The 19,295-nt window shown below is 39.0% G+C and overlaps 1 protein-coding gene across 6 annotated transcripts in view; it reads right to left on the reverse strand.

The window, feature by feature from the left end:
• The window catches only part of HECW1 (HECT, C2 and WW domain containing E3 ubiquitin protein ligase 1), a 584,554-nt gene that overhangs the window by 149,707 nt on the left and 415,552 nt on the right, over positions 1-19,295 (reverse strand). For all 6 annotated transcript variants that reach the window (XM_081147958.1, XM_081147956.1, XM_081147957.1 and 3 more), the window contains 3 exons: positions 9,558-9,700; positions 5,280-5,380; positions 1,041-2,384 (listed from right to left, as the gene is read on the reverse strand). In XM_081147958.1, coding sequence (XP_081004084.1) covers positions 1,041-2,384; positions 5,280-5,380; positions 9,558-9,700 — 1,588 coding nt within the window. The remainder of the gene's footprint in view (positions 1-1,040; positions 2,385-5,279; positions 5,381-9,557; positions 9,701-19,295) is intronic.

Raw genomic sequence — 19,295 nt, forward strand, 5'->3', positions numbered from 1 at the left:
TGACCTTTGAATTATTTCCCTTTATGTCACTGTCACTTGACTGGAAGATGGTTCCCAATTCTAGATAAGGAAATGCAAATTAGTTTCATATATGATCTTAAAGCATGACTAAGAAGGACCTTTTTTAGTTAAAATACTGAATATTTTAAAACTAGAGGTGGCATCTTTTGGATTAGAATCTTACTTGAAACAAATTGATTTACCCATTCATACTTTCCTTCCCCCCCAATTAATTTAAATAGCAAAGAAAGAAAGAAAAGAAAAAACAAAACATAGCCCGGCTGGGCGTGGCTCAGCGGTTGAGCGTTGACCTAGGATCCAGGCTATCAGAGTTCAAATCCTGGTGAGGGCACATGCCTGGGTTTCGGGCTGCAGCCAATCAATGACTCTCTCATCATTGATGTTTCTCTCTCTCTCTCTCCCTCTCCTTTCCTCTCTCTGAAATCAATAAAGATATATTTAAAAAACAAACAAATAAACATATAAACACCAACAAAAAAGAAAAACAACAACAATAAACAGAATTGAACATCAGAAATTTAAAAAAATATATGAAATATATGTAGGCTATACCTATCTATATGTATACAGTTTAATTCTAAAACAGAGGTTAAATCAATGTTCCTTAACTTATATTACATTTATTGCTGATCTTTAATAAATTTGGGGGAGTCATTAGATATTTCCACATTATCCACCATTTCTGCTTGTATCATTTGATACTAGCCTTGATGCTCTGGTTGCTGTCAAGACAGGAAGGGTAACATACGCACTAGCCACAGTGGTGAGTTAAAACACAGAATCGCATGTACAAGTGCACACTCACATGTATGCACTGGTAATTCTTGGTGTATATCTGAGAGGTGGTGGGGTGTAAGCTATTTGTAGTCACAAATACTTAAACACAGTACAAGACAAGCATACACATTGGCAGCAACCCCATTTAGGACTGATCCTTTCACTCTTTTTTTAAACCATGTTGGTTAGACCTATGTCCCCTGGTGGTCTTATTCTCACTCTGGTCAGGTTTGAGTTCTAACCTTCTCTCCGATTGCTTGACCCTGCCATGGGAGATTCCAGACCATCAACAGTCCTTGCCACACTCCCTGTCATACTCCCGGTCGGGCCTGCTAGCTGGTCTTGCCATTGCCCAGCAGAGTTCACAGACTCCAGGTCCGCCTCTGGGCTCTGCACCGAGTCCGGCACCGACTCGAACGCACTGTTCTCATCATCATCCTGCGAGGAGAAGACAGTGCTCTCGGATATCTTGGCACTGTCCATGGAGGAGAAGCGGGTGTGGCTGGTGAACCTGTTGCCATTGTAGCAGGAGCCACTGTAGCAGGAGCTGCTATAGCAAGATGTGCTGTAACAGGAGGAGCTGTAGCAGGAGGGGCTGCAACAGGACCTTTCACAGCCTTCAAAGCTCTGGTCTCCGCCTTGCCTGGGGCTGTAGTCACTCTCACTCCCGGTGCTGGGGTGCATGTCGCCATCCAGGACCGAACTGTTGGCCAAGCCAGAGAGGCCAGGGGGCATCGTACCTGGAGTAGCCCCCTCTGGGTCCTCAAAACCTTCTTGCAGAGCAGACAGGTCAGTAGCTACTGTGTCTCCCTCGCTGAACCCATCTTTCTCCATGGTGTCCTTTAGCGTGGGTTCTTCCTCAGCGTCATCATCTTCCATGGGGCTGCCATCCTGGGCCAAGGGCATGCTGTGCAGCAGGGTGTGGATGTGTATGTAGTGTGTTCGCGGGGTTTCTGGGTCTCTGCAGGCCGAGGCGATCACTGTCTCCAGCTCGGACACAGGCAAGGAACAGGGCCTGTTCTTTCTCTTCACCGTGGCCCGCAGCTGCAAGTTGTTCTCCTGCTGTTTCAGAGCAGACATGTTCCCATCCCCCTCTTTCTCCTCCTCTTCCACCTGTTCCTTTTCTTCCTCCTGCCCCCCAGTCCTGCTCTTTTTCACCGCATCCTCTACCACAGGATCCCCAATGTCCTGGGCTTCACTGTCCTCCAGCAGCTCCAGTGGGGATGCCTCCCCTCCCTGGTCCAGCACCTCTGCCAGCTCTTCTGCACTTAAGGCAAGCTCAGTGTCCTCTCGCCCGGGGACCAGAAGCTCTCCAGCCCCATCAGGTCCCATAGAGACTGTTCCATGGTCGTCTTCTGCCTCATTGGTACTGGACACTTCCTCTACCAGCTTGGCAAGCTCCAGGGTAGCACTCCCTGCAGTGACAATGGTGCTGTCCTCCCTTGGTTTCTCTGACTGGGAGCTTCCAGAGGGCTCTGGTGCATCCTGCAGAGGATCCCCACGATTGCTTGCCACCAGGTTGTTCATAGAGCTGTCCTGAATTTCCACTGAATCAGCTTGGCTATTCGGGGAAATCTCTTCATCATCTGTGGGCAAGAGGAAAATGTTATTCTTTCCACAAGAGAGCATTTTGGTGTTAGTGTACTCTGCCAGACATGTATATGTAAGCCATCCTAAGGGAATTTTATTTTAGGATATTGGATGTAGAGGTTGATAAGGGCTTCTCATTGGCCAGTGCTCAGCTGAAACATTCTGTAAGGATATGTTTTCCTTCAAGAAAAACTAATCCTTCAATTTATATGGAACAACAAAAAAACCCCAGATAGCTAAAATAATCTTGAAAAAGAACAAAGTGAGATGTAACATACCCTGATTTCAAATTAAAGTTATAGAAATAAGAACTGTGTGGTAATGGCACAAAAACAGACACATATCAGTGGAATAGAATAGAATAGAGAGCCCAGATGTAAATCCTCACATACATGGCAATGGAGGCAAGAATAGGCAGTCTCTATAGTAAGTGGTGCTGGATAAACAGGACAGGTACATGAACAAAAATTAAAGTGGACCACTTTCTTATACCATATGCAAAAATAAGCTAAAAATGGATTAAAGACCTGGAAACATAAAACTCCTAGAAGAAAATATAGGCAGTAAACTCTTTGACATTGCTCTTAGCAATATCTTTTGGAATATGTCTACTTGAGCAAGGACAACAAAAGCAAAAATAAACATATGGGACTACATCAAACTAAATAGTTTTTAAACAGTAAAGGAAACCATCAACAAAATGGAAAGACAAGCTACTGAATAGCAGAAGATATTTGCTAATGATATATCTGATAAGGGGTTAATATCCAAAATGTATAAAGATCTCATACAACTTAATATAAAAAAGAAACAATGCCATTAAAAAGGAGGCAGAGGACTTGAATAGACATTTCTCCAAAGAGGACATACAGATGGCCAACAGATGTATGAAAAGATGCTCAACATTAGTAATCACCTGAGTAATGGAAAATAAAACCACAATAAAATATCACTTCACACCTGTCAGAATCACTATCATAAAAAAATCAAGAAATAAGTTTTGACAAGTATGTGGGGCAAAGGAAACCCTCATTCACTGTTGGTGGGATTATAAATTGGTGCAGTCACTATGGGAAATGGTATGGATATTTATCAAATAATTAAAAATAGAACAGCAATACCACTTCTGGGCATTTATCTGAGAAAAACAAAAAGACCCTTATGTTCATTACAACATTATTTACAATTGCCAAGATATGGAAGAAATCCAGGTGTCCATTGATAGATGAATGGATAACAATGTATTATATACACACAATGGAATGTTATTCAGCAATAAAAAAATAAAATCTTGGCAATTATGACAACATGGATGGGCCTGGAGGGTATTATGAACTAAGTGAAATAAGTCAGATGGAAAAAGACAAATACAGTATGATTTCATTTATGTGGAATCTAACATTATGAAACAAATTAATAAACAAAACAAAACCCATAGATATGCAGAACAAGCTGGTAGTTGTCAAATGAGAGGAAGGTAGGGAGACAAGTGAAAATAAATAAATAATAAATAAACAAACAAACAAACAAATAAATAAATAAAGGCAAACTACTTTTCCTCCTACATGCTTGATCTTATTTCCTTTATTGTGATCATATAATTTATTGTCCAAACAGAGACACCATTGAGAGAAAGGGGGAGCATTATTAATAATGAAGCCAAGACTACAGGTAAGTGCCAGGACTGTACTTCAAAAACCTGAAGAAGAAAAAAAGAGTTCTTCTTGTGTTAATGACAGTTTACACATTTAGTCATAATATATTTCTGAATTCTGTTTCAAGGGAATTCACTTTTTGGTTAAAATAACTAAAGCATAGTGCTACCTCAATTTTCAACAATGTTTATTATGTGAAAGACTTCAGAGATGGAGGAGGGGTGTTTACATTTCCTTGCTCATTCCAGGCAAGGTTAATTATACTTGCTCAGAGTTTTTCTTATGGCTGGGTCCCTCATGGTGGCAGAATGGGTAAGTTGGGTTGTTGGCAACTAGAGAACAGAAAAGGGCTAGATGATGGCAGCAACCAGTTATTCCGTAGCTCAGACTGAAAGTCTTCCAACATTTGGAAGTTATTGCAGTGGAAGAATAAACAAGGTCTCCACATGAAGTAACTATTCAAGGAGTAGCAACCTGTACCTTCCCCCACTTGCTTGCTTTATTTGATTCCTGCAAAATATGAACTTCTCATTTCAAACATACTAGTGCGATTCACACATTGAAGGAAAACCACCTCTCTGGTGAGCCATAAGGCTGTCTTTACTGCTACACCAAGGAAAGAGACAGTTTTATTCTTAGAATACAGGAAAGGATAATTTGAAAGGGAAAAAAAACACCAGTCAGATATTTTCTTACATTATATTGAACAAAGAAAGTGCAACTGGAATTTAATGAATGGGCAGTGATAAACTCCAGACTCTGAGTTCTCAAAAGCATCATTAGCTTTAACAGCAACTCATAACTGTGGCCTAGGAGGACCAAACAATTCTCAGCATTAGTTGTAGGTGAAGAGAAAAAGTGGAATTATGAGGCATCTCATCATTCTTATTTGGAAATGTGCTTTGCCTCAAAAAACTGAAGGTTGGATGATTCTGAAATTTTCTGTTTATAGTTTTTGTTTTTCCCTGTGATAGTGTAAAAAAAACCATTGTACAATCATTGTTCTTCAACAATAAGACATGTATCACATTAATTCATACTCAAATTCCTTCATTTATTCACTCATGTATGCAATGATTAAACATCTATTGAGCACCTCCTATGTGGGTGCTGGAAGTAAAATGATAAATTAAACATGGCTCCATACCTACATTGGCTTTATTGTTAATCCCCACTCCACCATCTAACCTTATGACATTAAGCTAGGATGAGACATGAAGTTTATGCTGAAAATACCTGGGTGGATGGAGGAAGTGATCTCAAATCGGAATTGAAGCTGTCCACTGACATGATCTGTTGGGAGCCTGCGCCCGAGTGTGTAGCTGACCACCCTATCCCTAGAAGAAAATAAGCACCATCACAGATCTGATGAATACCTCTTCTTCCAAACACCATACCAGCAGATGAGACAGGCATGCCAGGGCAGCCCTCTTATTAGGAGGTGATAATCTATTCCAGTACCTATAAGGTGGTCCTAAGATAAAGATGGGAATGTATATCTGATCAACAACAATGAAAAACCTCAAGAAATCCTTATCAAATATTCTAAAGTAAAACTCAGCAAACTATATAGCCCATTGCTAAATCTGGCCCATCATCTATATTTGTACAGCCATGAGCTTTTTACATTTTTAATGGTTGAAAAAAAGCAAAAGAAGAGTAATATTTTGTAACAAATTAAAATGATATGAAATTCAAATTTCAGTTTCTACTAATGAAAGTTTTATTTGAATACAGGGATGTTTATTGATTTACTTAATGTTTAGGGCTGCTATCATGCTACAATGGCAGAGTTAAGTAGCTGAGACAGAGACCTTATTACCTACAAAGTCAAAAATGTTTACTAATGGGCACTTTACAGAGAGTTTACCAATCTGTGTTCTAAAGAGAAAAAAATAAAGATATAGATATCCGTTGTTTGCTTTCTCTATGCAAGCAAAGGATAATGTCGACATTTTCCAAATACACCTTTAATAATGGACAGTGACAGCAATAGGTGCAGGTCTTGCAGTAAATATATAATGTCTAAGAAGATACTATCATGGTTACTGAAGATGCTATGGAGTGCTTCAGAAAGGGACCTGCTACAGGGCAGAGTGAAGCAAGACTTGTAGGCTGGGTTCTCTGGCTTGTGACTTCCAATTATATCAAATCCAGGGTCCCACATAGACATTCTGAAACTCTGCCCTGGATTCTGGCACCATCCCCTCTGCACACTAAAGGCAATTTTTTAATTACTAAGAAGAAAATTATCCAGGGAAATCAATCTGACACTTTGCTTTTATAGTTCATCAACAATGAAGCTTCAGCAGAATACACTGCCCCCTAACTTGACCTAAATAAAAAGGGTAACTACCTTGGGATATCCATATGAATTAACAAATCTAGTGAACCCAGTAATAACAAGTACATATTTAAAAACCAATTGTTACTCAGATGATTCTGAATTCATTCTATTTAATCACTTGTGACATTCAAATAAGTGTTTTAATGTCTCTTTCTAGAAAACACCAGCACTACGAGACAAACAACATATAGCCCAATGAGCCAATGACTTAGTATTTTTCTTTGGTAAGCCATGGTTTAGTCTTGAACTTCCATGGAAGTCTATTAAATAAAGCATTATATGCAGGAAAAATAGAATGAGCCACAATATATTGTTTATTTAGAAAGAGCATTGGTTAATATTATGAAGTAGGTTTATGACCATGAGAAAGACATCCTGAACCTAAAACAGTTGAAATCAGAGGAAGCCTAAAGACAATTAGACAGTGAGACACAAAGTTAAATTTATTATGCTTTGCATTTGCTTTTCGAGCTTTTCTTTGTTTTTCACCTAGTTCATCAACAAATATTTTTGAGCTTGTGTCAAGTAAAAAGTGTTGCAGTTGGTACAAAGCATTGTGGACGAAAAGGGGCCACATGCTAACCTGACTAGCTCAGGGAAGGCCTGCATGGGAGCCTTGTAAACTCGGAGACCTAAAGTAACCTCAAAGAATGGTCTGAAATTAGAATTTTTAACTAAAAGCAGTTTATGGTAGGTAGTCATATCCTAGGTCAGTATTTTCCCTGACAAAGGTCAATCTTTACGTTAACTGAGCCTGTCTATTGTCTTTTTATATCTATGATAACATATCATTGGAATGTCAAAGTCATTCCCCTTTTTCTGGTCCCCTCAAAGCACAGACACTGCTCTGCAGAGACCACAAATCACCTCATTGTCATTAAATTAGTTACTGATTGTTAACTATTCTGTACCCACTTAAGTAAAAGAAGATTGAGTCTATCATTTTACTTTTTATCCAATCCCAGAGGTTTCCCCACTTTGCTTTCCCCTACCTCCCTAATCTATCACCAATGGATTTCATGTAACCCACTTATGTCTCCTCTTTTGATTGTAATGTATAAAACAAGGTGAAAAACTGCCATTCTCCAGAATATTATCTCAATCTGTTGAGATTCTGCTTCCTGAAATTTGTTGACAGTTTGGCTCAAATAATCTCACAAAAATTCTCCAAAGGTTTAAATGTTTCTTACTTTGACAGCATGTAAAGCATAGCCCCTGGCTTTAAATAGCTTACATCCACTTGGGGGCATAGGGCAGGACTGCTAAATAGTGGTTCAAGGCTGCAGGTGGTATTTCTAACATGAAGTTGATCTGGTTGGGGTTAGCAGACTCAGGGGAGTCAAGGGGCCAGCTGAGGGCTGGACTATTATAGGAAAAGAATCAAGAAAGCGTTGGAAACAAGAGTGCATGTGTGTCAGGAGAAGATACAGTGAGAGGAAAGTGCCTCTAATGTTTTCTGTTGCTTCATATTAAACAGGGTTGAAACTCAATTATACTCTATATTTGCTTCTCCTTTTTCCTGGGTGGCAAGAACACTGTGGGACATTGTTCTGGTAGGGGAGACCCTTTCCCACCTCCATTGCCTGCTTTCACCACCTGGGATGTATCTTTCCACAGTAGAAGTAGGAGTCCAGGGTGGTGGGACAATTAGGTAAAGAAATGAGGCAGCAGCTTTGGTTTATTAAAGGTACTCAACATGGAAGAACAGATGAGTTCTCTCTATGGCTGTAGAGAGCAAGGGGAGGGAAGTCCAGTTTAACAGACACTAACTGAATATCTGATACACACTAGACAGCAGTGTGCTCAGTGCTGGGGTATACAGAATCCTACCTAGACCCTCCTCATGTCCTCCAGTCCACCCTCTGGCAGAGGTGTTAACAGCTGTGAGAGAAGACAGCAGGGCAGAGAGGGAAATGAAAAGTGTGGCCAATGATAAACTTGAGAATCAATCGTAGGAACCTTTTGAGGTGCCTGTTGCAGGGAGGGCACATGTACATTGAAGAGAGGCAGGTGTGGGTTTGAACTTTCATTGTACCTCTGTCACTCACAAGCCTTTTAAGCAATTATTTACCCTATTTAAGCAGATGATTTGTTATAAGAATGAATGGCTATAATGCCTCAGTCCCAGCACCTGAAGAAGACTAAATGTTAAATAACAGCAATCACAAGGAATATCATTCTCTTCTGAGTTCCTACTATGTGCCAGAAACTACTTTACATTGTTTATGTACATGTTTTTTTGCTTGTTTATTTACATTCATAGCCATGAATATAAAGTGCAAACACTGTGTTTGACACATGGCTATAGCTTCATGTAAGCTCCCCTTGGTTTGAGAGTTAATGGCACACAGCTGAACATGTACTATAACTTTCTAATTAAAGGTCCTTCTGATAACCATTAGCGAGTCCAAAGTTCCTCTGAAAATCCAGAGCTTTAAATTAGGACACTTGGAAATTCTGAATAATTTTTCTCATTCTTTTGATATCGTTCTAAGGGTCACATTGTATTGAAGCATACGTTCATGGCCAGAGAGCTATACCTAGTGTTTTCAAATATAGTTGCTATTATCTAAGGAAATATACATTATGCGTAAGGATTTTATCTGCTCTGAGTTCACTTTAATGAGGACCATGAATGGACATGAGTGTAAAAATTATAAAACACAGAAACATATTTTTATATACAACTAAATTTTGCAAGGAACATAATTGCTATTGTTCCACAAGAATTTATGCTTTTAAAATTTCACACATAGCATCTAAAATTTCCAAAAATACTAGCTTTTTCTAAGGTATTCTAGTAACCCAGCATTTCATCTTGTTATGGAACTGTCACAAATGATTAAATCCTACACACAAAACAAGCATACAAATAAAATATTCTTCATAGTAAAACAAATTTTAATTTCTACTTGTACAAAAAAAATTAAGGCCTTCTTTGTCTTAGGATTTTTTAAATCTCTTGCATCAGTAACCAGTGATACACAAACAAGGGGAAAGGGAAGGGCTTGTTTAATTGAATGTTGTGACTCAAGCAACATAATGAGAGAAGCCAAGGAAATTCAACACCATTATTTTAGTTTCAGTGTCTTTGAGACTATATTGTTGCAGTTTGCAGGCCTACAGGCTGAAGCTTAGTGATACTGAGGTTTCAGTCACATGTTTACCCTATGGCGTATCTTTCCAGGAGTCTCTGAACTGGCATTGAAAGCTTTCCCAAGAAGCGCTTGATGATAGGGCGGCTCTTGGCAAACTTGTCCTTCACCTCAATTTCCAGCACGTCAGTGGGCAATGACACAAAGCTGAATTGCTGCAATGAAATAATATGTCATATCAGTTAAGTGAGTGTTGTGAAGGCTGGCCAATCCCCATTCTATCTGCATTAAATAAAGTCATGGTAAAACATCCCAGTGGCAGTATATATACAGGGTGTCCCCCCAGGATGTATATACCCTTTAACAGCTGATAGCTCAATTCTGAAAGGAAATGTACCTTAATAAACACTGTATTTATAATTATTCAAAGTGTGTGAATACTATTTTTTGGACACACTATATATATCAAGGTCTTAGAATGCTCCAAGCCCTGTTTATTCAGTAAATGAATAACATCAACAATGAGGTAAAAGTAGTGTTACTCTCTGAGATTTAAATAATAAAATCAAGTCACCTTAAAAAGAAAGACTGCTACCCAGGGGTCAACATACTTGACTAAAGGTATTAATATGCTTAAAGTAAGAAAAAGCACAAAATCACCTATAATAAAGAAAATGCACTTTAAATCAATAATTCAATTTTTTTTCATGATTAGAATGGCAGAGCTTTTTTTAAAAATTTTAATTTAATTTAATTTTTATTTTTGCTTACTTTTGTTTAATATATTACAGATGTCCCTTTTTCCCCCCCAATGCCCATTCCAGCCTGTCCCATCCCCTTCACCAGTCCCTCTCCACACCATAGTCCTTGTCCTTCAGTTGTGCATATATGTATATAATTTCTTTGGTTAATTTCTCACCTTACACCCACCCATCCTCCTCAATCCCTCTGAAATTCATCAGTCTAATGTATGCTTCCATGTCACTGAATCTATTCTGTTCATCAGTTTATTAAGTTCTTTAGATTCCACATATAAGGGAGATCATGTGATGTTTGTCTTTCTCTGCCTGGCTTATTTCACTTAGCATAATTTTCTCCAGGTCCATCCATATTGTCCCAAAGAGTACAAGATCATTCTTCTTTACAGTTGCATAATATTCAATGGTGAAATGTCCCAGAGCTTTTTTATCCATTCATCTACTGATCGGCACTTGGGCTGTTTCCAGATCTTAGCAATTATAAATTGTGCTTCTATGAACATAGGGGTGCATATATTCTTTCTGATTAGTGTTTCAAGATTCTTAGGAAATATTCCTAGAAGTGGGGTCACTGGGTCAAAAGGCAGATCCATTTTTAATTTTTTGAGGAACCTCCATATTATTTTCCATAGTGGTTGCACCAGTCTGCATTCCCACCAGCAGTGTGCTAGGGTTCCCCTTTCTCCACACCCTCACCAACACAAGTCATTTGTTGATGGTAGCCATTCTTACAGGTGTGAAGAGATACCTCATTGTGATTTTAATTTGCATCTCTCTGATGACTAGCAACATTGAGCATTTTCTCATATGTCTCTTGGCCATCTATATGTCCTCTTTGGAGAAGTGTCTATTCAGGTCCTTTGCCCATTTTTTAATTGGGTTGTTTGTCTTCCTTTTGCTGAGTAGTATGAGTTCTTTGTACACTTTAAAAATTAGCCCCTTATCAGATACATCCTTGGCAAATATGTTTTCCCAGACTGTGGGGTTCCTTTGTATTTTGAGGCTGTTTTCTTTTGCTGTGCAGAAGCTTTTTAGTTTGATGTAGTTCCATATATTTATTTTTTCTTTTGTTTCCCTTGCCCTAGGAAATGTGTCAGTGAAAATTTCACTACTTGGGATGTCTGTGACTTTATTGCCTGTTTTCTTCTAGGGATTTTATGGTTTAATGACTTCTGTTTAAGTCTTTTATCCATTTTCAATTTATTTTTGTGTATGATGAAAATTGGTGGTCTAGTTTCATTTTTTTGGATGTATCTGTCCATTTTTCCCAGCACCACTTATTGAAGAGATTTTCTTTACTCCATTGTATGCTCCTGCCTCCTTTGTCAAATATTAACTGACCATAATGTCGTGGGTCTATTTCTGGGGTCTCTTTTCTGTTCCACTGATCTATATATCTGGTGTTGTACCAATACCAGGCCGTTTTGATTACAGTGGCTTTGTAGTACAGTTTGATGTTTGACAAAGTGATGCCTCCCACTCTGTTCTTTTTTCTCAAGATGGCTGCAACAATTCAGGGTCTTTTTTGGTTCCATATAAATTTTTGAAATATTTGTTCTAGATATGTGAAATATGCTGTTGTTATTTTAATAGGAATTGCACTGAATTTATAAATTGCTTTGGGTACTATAGAGATTTTAATGATATTAATTCTTCCAATCCATGAGCACGGTATATTCTTCCACCTGCTTATATCTTTCTCTATTTCTTTTTTCAGTGTCCCATAGTTTTCCAAGTACAGGTCTTTTACATTCTTGGTTAAGTTTATTCTTAGGTATCTTATTTTTTTAGTTGCAATGGTTAATGGTATTGTAGTTTTTGTAGTTTCTCTCTCTGAAAGTTCATTGTTGGTGTATAATAATACCATTGATTTCCACATGTTGATTTTGTATCCAGCTACCTTGCCAAATTTGTTTAACAAATCTAGTAGTACTTTGATGGATTCTTTAGGGTTTTCTATGTACAATATTATGTCACTTGCAAATAATGACAGTTTTACTTCCTCCTTTCCAATTTGGATACCTCTTATGTTTTCTTCCTGTCTAATGGTTGTGGCAAGGACTTCCAGTACTATGTTGAATAAGAGTGGTGAAAGTGGACATCTCTGTCTTGTTCTTGTTTTTAAGGGAAATGGTTTTAGTTTTTGCCCACTGAGTATGATGTTGGCTGTAGGTTTGTCATATATAGCCTTTATTATGTTGTGGTATGATCTCTCTATGTCCACTTTCCTGAAAGTTTTTATCAGAAATGAGTGCTGGATTTTGTCAAATGCTTTTTCTGTATCTATTGATGTGATCATATGATTTTTGTCCTTCCTTTTGTTTAATGTGATGTACCACATTTATTGATTTGAGGATGTTGTACCAGCTTTGCATGCCCAGAATATATCCCACTTGGTCGTGCTGTATGATCTTTTTAATGTATTGCTGGCTCTGGTTTGCTAGTATTTTAGTGAGGATTTTAGCATCTATGTTCATCAGGGATATTGGCCTGTAATTTTCTTTCTTTGTAGTGTCTTTATCTGGTTTTGGGATTAGGATGATGCTTGCCTCATAAAAAGAGTTTGGGAGTTTTCCCTTCTCTTGAATTTTCTAGAAGAGTTTGAATAGAATAGGTGTTAATTCTTCTTTGAATGTTTGGTAAAACTCGCCTGTCAATTTATCTGGTCCAGGACTTTTGCTTGCTGGGAGTTTTTTGATTACTGCTTCAATTTCATTAGTTGTTATGGGCCTATTCAGGTTTTCTGCCTCTTCCTGATTCAGGTTTGGAAGGTTGCACGGTTCTAGCAATTTGTCCATTTCACCCATGTTGTCCAATTTGTGGACATATAGTTGTCCATAGTATTTCTGTTGGGTAAGTGGTTATATCTCCTCTTTCATTTCTGATTTTATTTATTTGGGTCCTCTCTCTTCATTTCTTAGTGAGTCTGGCTAAAGGTGCATCAAACTTATGTATCTTTTCAAAGAACCAGCTCTTGGTTTCATTGATTTTGATTTTTTTTGTATTGTTTTTTTAGTCTCTATGTCATTAATTTCTGCTCTGATCTTTATTATTCCCTTCCTTCTACTTCCTTGGGGCTTTTTGTGCTGCTCTTGTTGTAGGCCTTTTAGTTATTGTGTTAGATGGTTCATAAGATCTTTTAATTGTTTCTTGAGATAGGCCTGTAATGCTATGAATTTTCCTCTCAGGACTACTTTCACTGTGTCCCATAGATTTTGGTTTGTTATCTGTTAATTTTCATTTTTTTCCATGAGGTGTTTTATTTATTCCTTGATCTCATTGGTAACCCATTCAGTGTTTAATAGCATGCTACTTAGCCTCCATGTGTTTGACTATTTTTCTGTTTTTTTATAGTGGTTGATTTCTCGTTTCATGGCATTGTGATCCAAGAAGATGCTTGATATGATTTCAATCTTCTTATATTTGTAGAGACTTGCCTTGTGCCCTAAAATGTGATCTGTTTTGGAGAATGTTCCATGTGCACTTGAGAAGAATGTGTATTCTGCTGCTTTGGAATAAAATGTTCTGTAAATGTAAATTAAATCCATTAGGTCTAGTGAGTCATTTAAGGTCTGTGTTTCCCTCTTGATTTTTTGTCTTGATGATCTGTCCAGTGCTGACAGTGGGGTGTTAAATTCCCCCACTATGATTGTGTTGCTGTCAATCTCCCCCTTAAAGTCCACCAAGAAATTTTTTATATATTTAGGTGCTCCTATATTAGGTGCATAATACAGGTTATTTCCTCCTGTTGGATTGATCCCTTTAGTATTACATAGTGATCATCTTTGTCTATTGTTTTGGTCTTTATTTTGAAGTTTATTTTGTCGGAAATAAGAATTGCTACTCCAGCTTTCTTTTCCTTTTCATTTGCTTGAAATATTTTATACCATCCCTTCACTTTTAGCCTGTGTGAATCTTTTGCTCTCAGGTGGGTCTCTTGTGGATAGCATATATTTGGGTCCTGTTTTCTTATCCATTCAGCTACTCTGTGTCTCTTGATTGCCCATTTATTCCATTTACATTTAAGGTTACTATTGATATCAACTTATTTCATGCCACTTCCTCCCTTTATGCGGATGTATCTTTCTCTCACTGTTCTTTCTTTTTCTTAAAGCAGTCCTTTTCACATTTCTTGCAATGCTTGTTTGATGGTACTGAGCTCCTATAGCCTTTTTTTTTTTTTTTTTTGTCTGGGAAGCTCTTTATTTCACTTTCAATTTTAAATGATAGCCTTGCTGGATAAAGCAATCTTGGTTGCATGTTCTTGCTTTTCATTACTTGCAGAATTTCATGCCACTCCCTTCTGGCCTGAAGAGTTTCTGCTGAGAAATAAGCTCTTAGCCTTATGGGTGTTCCCTTGTATATCACTGCTTGTCTCTCTCTTGCAGCCCTTAATATTCTCTCTTTGTCCTTGCCACTTGCCATTTTAATTATGATGTGTCTTGGAGTGGGTCTCTTTGGGTCCCTCTTGTTTGGAACCCTCTGTGCTTCCTGAACTTGTGTGACTTTCTCCCTTGCTAGCATTGGGATGTTTTCTGTCAATATTTCCTCCACCAAGTTGTCTATCCCTTGCTCTCTTGCCTCTCCATATGATGGGAATGTTGTTTCGCTTCATGTTGTCCCAAATTTCCCTTAGACTGCCCTCATGCTTTTTAAGTGTTTTTCTTTTTGCTGCTCTGATTGAGTGATTTTTTTCTACCTTCTCTTCTAAGTCACTTATTCTATCCTCTGCTTCATTAAGCCTGGTTTTAACACCCCCAGTGTATTCTTGATATCAAATATATTATTCTTTATCTCTTTCTGATTTTTGTTTATTTTATGTATCTCTTTTTTCATGTTTTCACTAAGGTCCTTGATCTTATCATCTAGTGTCTTCTTAAGTTCCTTGAACATCTTTACAATCAATACTCTGAACTCTATTTCTGATAACTTGCTTAACTCCATCTCATCAAAGTCTTTTTCTGGCAATTTTTTCTTTTTTTTTAAATTTCAGGGTTGTTTCTTTCTCTTCCTATTTTGGTAGGTCTTAGTGTTTGTATCTATTTATTAGGTATATTTGCTGTCTCCCAGTCTTGTGGGGAGGGATTTTGTATTTTGAGACCAGTGGAGTCCAGAGGTGTGTTTTCCTTATACTTCTGAGCTCTTTGCTCTAGGTATGTCTCTTTTGTGGGTTCTTTGGATTCTCCTGTTGTAGTTGGGTCTAGAGTGTTGTTTACCAGTCCTTGGGAGGACTCTCATCTCAGGTTGGCTAACTGTGTGTCTCAGCCTCAACGTCACCATGTAAGCTGTTGTACGGGTCCTGGCAAGGTAGGACAATACCTAACCAAACTTCCAGGAAACAATGGGTATCTTACAAACTATCTTGACAGTCACAGTGAAAACAACCCAGGTGAAAATAGAACTGGGAGAGTGAAGGGAGAACACAAATTCTAAAGAAAAAAAATGCTTTAAAAAAAGAAAGAGAAAGAAAAGTAAAGCTTAGGGAGAGAGAAGTATATTGTTGTTAATGGTTACTAAAATTTAGAACATAATAACAAACTAAAATGTAAAAAATAGAGAAGCTACTGGGAGATAATAGACGCAGAAAAAAGATTCTGAAAGAAGTGCCAGCAAAAAATTAAGGGAGAGAATAGAAATTTGATAATAGTTAAAAATGAAAAACTAAAAATATTTTAAAGAGAATAAGAGAAATTAACTATTGACCAAAAAGACAAGAAAACAGAAGGGAGGAAAACAAAAGAGAGAAAGAAAAGAAGAAAAAAAAAGTTATGCCAATGGATCGAGAGGAGAGAAAGAGAGATAAAGCCGAGGCAGGGAGAGAGTCCAATAAGAGATTTGGGGGAAACTATAGAAAAAAGCAGTAAACTTGTTAGTTACAATGATAAAGTCCCAGCCATTGAGCAGAAATATCAAGGAAGTCGTGATATTAAAAGAAAGACTAAAACAAAACAAAGCAAATAAACAAAACAAAACAGAGAAACAAAACAAAAAACAAGGTAAGCAAAATAAAATTTAAAAAATAAAATAAAATAAGAAAAAAATTAATGAAAAATTAAAAATTTTTTAAAAAATTATTATAAAATTTGAAGAAGAAAGCCCAGCCAGGAGTGGCTCAGTGGTTGAGCATCAACCTAGGATCCAGGAGATCGGGGTTTGATTTCTGGTCAGGGCACATGCCTGGGTTGCAGGAGGGAGCCAATCAATGACTCTCTCATCACTGATGTTTCTATCTCTCTCTCTTCCTCTCCTTTTCTCTCTCTGAAGTCAATAAAAAAATATTTTTAAAAAAAGAAAAGAAAAAAAGAAAAAACAAATAATTTTTTTCCCTTTCTTCCTTCCTAAGGGAAAAAGAGAACAAACAAACAAAACAAAACAAAATGATAGTCAATCAGGTGAGTTTCTTCTGGATAGCTTATGTTGTCTGAGGCTCACTGTTTTGTATGCCGATTCTCTTCTCCTGGGAGGTACTTGTTGTAACACCCAGTGTGAGGAGCTGTCTAAGTTTGGCTCTGGTGTCCTTAGGTAAATGCTTGATCTGAGGCTCTTTGTGGACCACCTCCTCTTTTCACTTATTTTGCAACTTTGTAGTTGCCTGGTCTTACCCCAGAGCCTTCTGTAGTCTTTAGGGTATAGGTTGGCTAGTATAGCTCAGGGTATCACTCCCCTTACTTAGAGGTTTCGCTGTCAGACACTCACTGTAGGGAAGTTAGTCACTGTTTCACAGCCACCTCCTCAGTCTCTACCCTGTCCTCCAATTCTAGTTCCCCATACAAATGTCTGCTGCAAGTTCAGATTGACTTCAGTCTGTTGCCTTTTCTGTATGGGCAGTTTCAGTGGCCTGGGCTCAATGGGTTTGAATAAAAAAAAAAAAAATTCCGGTGAGTACTCTGCCTGCCCAGCCCCCAGCACGGGTTTTCAGCATTTCTTCCAGTTCCCAAACAACCAGTGCCTGAGAGTCTTATTCTTGTAATGTCCTCCTGTGAGCTGTTCTCCCTTACCCCTCAAGACTGTGCCCTGTGGAGAGTATCTGGGGCTCTGGTCAGCTGGACCAGCCCCTTTCCTGTTGGTGGTGGTGCTCCTGGCTGCAGGAGAGGCAGGTGTGCTCTGCTCCTCCCTTCCCAGCTCTGGTTGGCTGGTCTCACCCGGCCTTTCTCTCAAACAGTCTACTATGCTGACACCAATCCCAGCTTCTGCTGATCTGTCAGCCCAATACAAGCCAGGAAGGTGGGAGCCAGTTCAGTGATGGAAAACTCAAAAACGCACAAAGCAACACACAGGCAGAGAGGCCGCCCTGCAAGGTCCCACTGCCCGTGCGCCAAGGTGCCCCACTGGAGGGGACCCAAAGTCAGCTCCACGCAGCTCCCTGTACTGCTGCTCTCAGTAAAGCTGGGACAGTTCCATGGGCCACCATGGCACCCCTCAGGGCTGGTCAAAATTCCAGACTCTCCCCACCGGGAGCTCAGGGCGGGGTGGGGGTTTGGGGGTGGGACTCTCTTCTTTTTCCCCACGCCATGCTGATTCAGTGCTTTCTGGGGCTCAACACAACGCCTTACAGGGAGGCAGAGGGTCCCTGTGTGAGGCTGCTCAGTGCAGACCTCTGGTCACTTATTACTAGGATGCTACACGCTTTGGGACAGCCTTTTCTATGGTCAGCATCCTGAGCATTAGACACTGGTCATGGCCTCCATTAGAAGTTTTGATTTGCTAGGAAGGCATTGTCCCCTCCTCATGGACTCTCTGCTCCCCTAGGTTCCTCTGACCTCCACATGGGGTGCTTCTTCCCCTCTCCTCCACTCCGGGTGTGAGATTACCGCTTTTGGATGCCGGTCCACACTCCAGAGGGGAGGAAGCTTTGCAGCCTCCAAGCCTCGGGGTTCAGAGCCCAGCATAGATTTCAGGGGGGACTCCCCCATTCTATGATCTCCCTCTCTTACTGGATTCTATGATGTTTCTTCAGTTCTCCCTACTCTCAATATGTCCATTCAGGTATGTTTCTATGGTTTTTCCAAGCTGGCTACCTAGTATTTTAGGAGTAAATCTAGTCGGTGGCTGGGAGCGGGGACACTCTGCTGCTTCTCACAGTGCCATCATCTTCCCTCCTCCTTATTTTTAAAAATTTATTTATCATTAATTTATTTTTGTTTACAATATTACAGATGTCTCTCTTTCCACCCCACCCCACCCCCTCCCCAGTCCCTCTCCACACCATTGTCCATGTCCTTAGGTTGTACATATATGAATATAAATTTTTTGGTTAATCTCTCCCCCTCCACCCACCCACTCTTCTCCAACCCTCTGAGATTTGTCAGTCTGATCCATGCTTCCATGTCATTGAATCTATTCTGTTCATCAGTTTATTAAGTTCTTTAGATTCCACATATACATGAGATTATGTAACATTTGTCTTTCTCTTCCTGGCTTATTTCTCTTAGCATAATATTCTCCAGGTCCTTCTATACTGTCCCAAATTGTATAAGATCATTCTTCTTTACAGCTGCATAGTATTCCACAGTGTAAATGTCCCACAGCTTTGTCCATTCATCTACTGATGGGCACTTGGGCTGTTTCCAGATCTTAGCTATTATAAATTGAATTGCTATGAACATAGGGGTGCATATATTCTTTCTGATTAGTGTTTCAGGATTCTTACGATATATTCCTGGAAGTGGGATCACTGGGTCAAAAGGCAGCTCCATTTTTAATTTTTTGAGGAACGTCCATACTGTTTTTCATAGTGGTTGCACCAGTCTGCATTCCCACCAGCAGTGTACTAGGGCTCCCCTTTCTCCACATCCTTGCCAGCACATATCATCTGTTGAATTGTTGATGGTAGGCTAGAATGGCAGAGCTTTTTAAAAGATTGATAATACCCCATGTTTTTAAGAGTGGGAAAAGACAAAAACTCCCACACTGTACTGATGGGAATGTAAGTCGATTCAACCTTTGGGAAGGGAATTGGCAATATTTACTGGCATTTAAACTGCAAATTCCCTTCAAAGCAAAATTCTACTCTAGGAATTTTCCTTCTACATTAATTTGCACAAGCGTGCAA

The sequence above is a fragment of the Miniopterus schreibersii genome (genome assembly GCF_964146895.1).
Source record: "Miniopterus schreibersii genome assembly, chromosome: 9".
NCBI classification, from domain to species: Eukaryota; Metazoa; Chordata; class Mammalia; order Chiroptera; family Miniopteridae; genus Miniopterus; species Miniopterus schreibersii.